The sequence below is a fragment of the Eptatretus burgeri genome, chromosome 10 (assembly GCF_056783735.1).
Source record: "Eptatretus burgeri isolate ZD-2024b chromosome 10, Ebu_testis_v1, whole genome shotgun sequence".
NCBI classification, from domain to species: Eukaryota; Metazoa; Chordata; class Myxini; order Myxiniformes; family Myxinidae; genus Eptatretus; species Eptatretus burgeri.
Genome location: NC_140970.1, coordinates 87263620 through 87269619, shown reverse-complemented (window position 1 = coordinate 87269619; position 6000 = coordinate 87263620). Strand labels below are relative to the sequence as shown.

At 42.1% G+C, this 6000-nt stretch overlaps 1 protein-coding gene and 1 long non-coding RNA gene across 2 annotated transcripts in view; one reads left to right on the top strand and one right to left on the bottom strand.

Annotated features, from left to right (window-relative positions):
• LOC147019028 (uncharacterized) overlaps positions 1-6000 on the top strand; it is a 198672-nt gene that overhangs the window by 175909 nt on the left and 16763 nt on the right. The window contains exons 10-11 of the mRNA XM_085899206.1: positions 3536-3577; positions 4082-4212. Of these exons, the coding sequence (XP_085755332.1) occupies positions 3536-3577; positions 4082-4212 (173 nt within the window). The remainder of the gene's footprint in view (positions 1-3535; positions 3578-4081; positions 4213-6000) is intronic.
• LOC147019029 (uncharacterized) overlaps positions 1-6000 on the bottom strand; it is a 41175-nt gene that overhangs the window by 33696 nt on the left and 1479 nt on the right. The window lies entirely within an intron of this gene.

The window sequence follows — 6000 nt, the reverse complement described above, 5'->3', positions numbered from 1 at the left end:
GACGACTGCACCGTATTGAGGGGAGGATGGATAGGGCCATGTATCGCGAGATCTTGGCCAACAACCTCCTTCCCTTAACAAGAGCATTGAAGATGGGGCATGGCTGGGTCTTCCAGCATGACAACGACCGAAACACACAGCCAGGGCAACTAAGGAGTGGTTCCGTAAGAAGCATCTCAAGGTCGTGGAGTGGCCTAGCCAGTCTCCAGACCTGAACCCAATAGAAAATCTTTGGAGGGAGCTGAAAGTCTGTGTTGCCCAGCGACAGCCCCGAAACTTGAAGGATCTGGAGAAGATCTGTATGGAGGAGTGGGCCAAAATCCCTGCTGCAGTCTGTGCAAACCTGGTTAAGAACTATAGGAAACGTCTGATCTCTGTAATTGCAAACAAAGGTTTCTGTACCAAATATTAAGTTCTGTTTTTCTGATGTATCAAATACTTATTTCATGCAATAAAATGCAAATTAATTATTTAAAAATCATACAATGTGATTTTCAGGATTTTTGATTTAGATTCCGTCTTTCACAGTTGAAGTGTACCTATGATAAAAATTACAGACCTCTACGTGCTTTGTAAGTGGGAAAACCTGCAAAATCGGCAGTGTATCAAATACTTGTTCTCCCCACTGTGTGTATGTATATATTTATGTATATTTGTATGTATATATATGTATATATATATATATATGTATATATATATATATATGTATGTCTATATATATATATATATATATATATATATATATATATATATATATATATATATATATATATATATATATATGTATATACCTATATATCTTTATTGCGGTTTGGGAACCGCATCCCTCTAAAGCAATAGCAACCATCATACAGCGGTCCCCAGAAAGTTATTCCATTAATATACGTTCACATAGTCCCTTCCCTTTTGTCTGGCGTGACAACGGGACAGTGAGTTGTGTAGATCTCAGTTCGGTGTGATTATATCTCGATCTTCATTCCCACTCTTTTCCTCTTCTTCCTGAAATAAATCAAAGCAGGCACTGCACTCAGACAGCCGCCTGTAAAAACTGCAGCCACACCCTCAACGTATGCATCTTCGCGAAGGCCAACCATAGAAGCAAACAAATAACAACCTCCACCCACTGTACAGGATGCACGAAGCGTGTTCTTTTCAACCCATTTCTGCATTTAATAATTATATCTCTCTTCTTCTTCAACTCAACTCGAGATACATAATTATATCCAGACTTTTCCCTCAATTGCCTGACACATATCAGGGCTGGCACCGTGCATCCCACCGCCTTTGATAACTGAGAACACGATGCTCGATGGCTGGCGGACCCGCGCGCTGGCCACGTGCTTAATGGTGCACTCGCGCGCAGCCGTGATACTTTATCATCATGCAGAACGAGGCACGAATAACACACATCTTTGGTCGGGTTTGTGCATGGAGTTACAATAACATCTTACCATCGGTCTTCGCTCACCACGACACCAACAAATGTCTCCCGCGGACGGCAGACATCCTCCCGCACCTCCACCCCGATGCAGCTGCTATCAGGCTGCGGCATGCTGTGCGGCCGGATCGCTCGGGCCGCGTGGCGCACCATGGAGTAGGCACATTGACCAGTGTCTACCAGGGGTCGCCGGGGCATGGCACGGAGTCGTCGTTCCTGGTGTGTTGTTCTTGCTTGTCGTTCCTGTTGTGTCTTTCCAGAGTGGTCGTCGTTCCTGCTCGTCGTTCCTGGTGTGTCGTTCCTGCCCATTGTTCCTTTCTTCATTCCTGATGGCTCGTTCTGTCTGGCTTGGGATCGACAACATACCCATTCGCCTGCTGGCTCTGCCCTTCTTTACCAATTTGCCTGCTGGCTCCACCTCTCTATCCACCTATTGGCTCCACCCCAAGTCCCTCCCTTTACGCCCGACAGTCGCGTCTCATTCTCTGGACCAACAGTCGCTGCCCCAAGTCCACGAAGCAAGAGACGACACGCCAGCTGTCAGGGAGGTATCGCCCAGTGGAGCATCCCCGCCCCCAAAAAAACGTATTGGTGACGCGATCGGGCAATCGTGCAAGGTATTGAGAGACCGTTAGCCACATCTCCTCTCCTTTTTCTCTTCATCAACTCCACTTTATCGGGTTGTGTGTGTGCGTGTGCATGTGTCTGTCCTGGTGCCTGTCCTCGTTTAAGTTAAGATCGTACAATAATTGTATCAGGATAACTCTGCTCTGTGTCTGCTTTAGTAAGTTGCTTGTATATTGCCGCACCTCGCACATTTCTTCCTATTCCTGCTACAGACAACAATAAAAGCTATATTCACTGTGCCACATGTCTTTTCTCACCTGCTTGTTAATAAATCCCTTTGTACAAATGTTCCTAGCTCATTCCGTCTTTTCTTTCATTGATCCAGCATGGTCTGTATTCTAACTTAGACGGGACATTGTTCCCAACGATCCATTCCTCTTAGTCGGTATGTCCTTGGCAGTGTCGCTCGACTGCATCCGATCCGGTAAAGTGATCCAGTTCGGACAAGGCGTACCAAGGGCGTGTTACCCGATAATTAAATCACGTGATTAGGTAACCAGGTTGTTAACTCACAGACAGGAGGACCCTAGATCACACGATTGAGTTATTGGCGTTCACGGTCGGTTAGCGACCCGCCGCGTCACGGAATTATCCGTGTGCCACGGCCTGCAATTCTGGGGAGTCTGGTGGGAACCCAAGATAGCTTCCCCCCCTGGTGGTCTTCTCACCCGATACCCAGCCCGCAACAATATATATATATATATAATTATTTTTTAATTTTAATATATAATATTTGCAATATGTTTCAATTTAACGAAGCAAATTAAGTTTAATATAATTTATTTAATTAAGCAAATATCTACCATATAAAACACAATGTGTGCTTGTGTATTTGTTTGTGTCATGTCTGTCCCCCGTCAAAAGGATGATTTAAGAATGGTTTTAAAGGCCAATCTTTTAACACGACTGTGTGTTCACTACGGTCTATTTTTTTCACGATAAAAAGCTCGAAAAACATTTTCCATTGAAGAGTAATTACGTCTCTTCTTTTGGAAATATAGAAGTTGACTTGCAACTGTGCCTCAATGGTGGTGTACAGAAGCGTTTTTAAAAAAACAACAATAAATACAAGTCACAGGGAGGTGAAATTTGCTGCACTTGATGAGTAATGCACGGAGAGTAAACTGAGTGTTCATTTACGTCTGCAGAATGTCAAATAAATAAAGAAGATGTAAGCACACCTGACACTCAGCCCAGGCTTCAAACTTTGGTACACTCACACAACTGCACCGTGAAGTAAACTGTTCCAACCCGTCATTTTTGACGGGCTTTATACTAGGATAATATAATTTCAGAGGTGGGAATGATGGTTCCTGGTTACTTATTTTTAGATTGTCCATAGATTGCCACAAAAAGCATATATTCTTTAGTTATAAAGGTAGTTTTGATAATTTGCTGCAAAGATAAGTAAATAGACTTGATTATAAATTCAACATGCTGTTTAATGCCTTTTGTTTATCCATACAACAGGCAGGAGAAAAGAAAACGAAAGCTGGTTCTGGTGAAGTGCAGGTGAGATTTTGAATATCTCAGCGATAGTCATGGAAGTATATTTGCCACAATTAAAGTGATGCTCTAAATTAATATAAGAGGAGTATCAAACGATTTTATTTCAATATATTTCTTAAATAGGACTGAAGGGATCATTTTAATTTGCACCAGTTCATCTGAGCCATCAAATCTTAACTTTGACCCTCAGTGGAATTGAATCTGCCTAAACCAGGCATCTGTTGCATTAGCTAACAGAGAGCACTATCACAAACACACTTCACTCAGAGGGAGTGTAAAACTATTTGTGTCATTTGCATTGTGGAAAGAAAGTTTATACAACAACACAACAAGAATTTTAAGGCCATTTTCCCTGCTAAAGCAGGGGTTAGCCTGGATAGAAAGTTCATATTCTATCAATATTGTAAATAGCACACTGGAGTTAGGCTATATCTGTTGAAATGGCGTTGTTCTAATCACATTGCGTTGTACTTGCAGTGGGTTAACAATACCATGATATTTTTACAGCTCATTGTGGTGCATGAAGTTCGGGCTTCACGCCTCGTGGTACAGGTGTTACAGGCACGAGGTCTCGCCTTGAGGAATGGAACTGAACCTCCAGATCCATTTGCCAAAGTGTACTTGCTCCCTGGGAAAGGGTACGTGCTAACCAGAATTATATCTCTGTACACACCTCATCAAATACCTTGCAGTAACACGGAGGAACACCACATGTAATATTGAGGTTGACACCACATCATTGTCATACAAATGATTAGAGCAAAGCCTGCTAAGATTCGAATATATGAAGATGCAAGTTCTCCAAATTGAACAGTGAAGCAAATCTTATATGAATGGCTTTTCCTGTGAAACTAATGGGTTTTAATCATTTATTTTTGCACAGTATGTTGAAAGATGAAAAATTCCACCATCATGTCATGCTGTTCATTCAACTATTATGAGTTGAACTCATTTCCCTCCCCATCTTGGAGTCTATAATGATATTTTATCTGGTTCACAATGACAGTGCTGAGAAAAGTAGTCTTCTTTCAACATATTCTGTTCTTTGTTTAGGGTGCCTACACCTTGAATCTTTTTTTCTGGATATATATATATATATATATATATATATATATATATATATATATATATATATATATACACAGTCAACCCCCGCTTCATCGCGGTTCACCTATCGCGCCCCCGCTTCATCGCGGGTTTTCCCTTGGAACGTAACTAATTTTTCTGCGGATTCCCTCGGTACATCGCGGTAATAATATATAAAATATAAATTATTTAAGCAATAAATTATAATGGGTGGCGCTCGAAAGTATCTTCATAATAAAACAAACAAAAAAAAAATTGTACGTTTGTCGACACAACGCACGAGACAAAGAAAGAGAGCGCGCTATTCATTTCTCCTTGGCGCTGATTGGCTGCTGCCCACGAGGCGCACTCTCACTGTCTTGAGTGTTTCGCTTGTGAACGACACAGATATTTTCTACGTTTTTTTCTCCAAGCCCTACGATGCCGCCAAAAGGAAAAACGTTTGCCGCGGTTGGGCGCCATTACGGTTTGAATGAATCGACCATACGCTCCATCAAGAACGACGAAGCCAACATCAGTGCTTTACATTCGCAACGCCCTGCAGCACCTCGTGGAGGCCATGGATTCCGACGACAATTTTTCTCTGAGGGCATATTGGCGTGATTTCACGATAGCAACGTGTCTCCAAATAATTCAGAAGGCTCCACAAGAAATGAAAAAAGAAACCTTAAACGACTGTTGGAAGAAGCTGTGGCCAGAATGCGTCCACGAATACAAGGCCTTTTCTCCAGACGAAATTCACCATTCGGCAATCACTACGCCGGTCAAGCTGGCGAAGATTCTAGGAGGATTCAATGACATGACGCACGACGAAGTGAATAACCTCATCGAAACCAACTCTGACCCATTAACGGACGAGGATTTGGCTGAGCTTACGAAGTCTGCAAGCGAGGAGGAGGAGGAGGAACAATCTGATCCATCGCAGGAGGACGACGACGACGAAGGCCTATCACTTGAACGCTTCGCAACAATGGCGAAAACTCTCCTCACCACCATGAAGAAACAATGCCAGCAACTGCCCATCACAATGTTTTTGCAACGTTACTGAGTTTACAGTAAACATTTTTATGCTTCAAATGTTTTCTTTATGTGTTTAATTGAGATTAAAATGTGTTTAAAATGTGTTTTGTGGAGGCGTCCATTCATCGCGGATTTTCACTTACCGCGGGAGGGTTTGGAACGTAACCCCCGCGAGAAACGGGGGATTACTGTATATATATATATATATATATATATATATATATATATATATATATATATATATATATATATATATGTATGTATTGTTACGGTTCGCGGAACCGTATGCATTCAAACATACATCCATCCATCCACTGGGA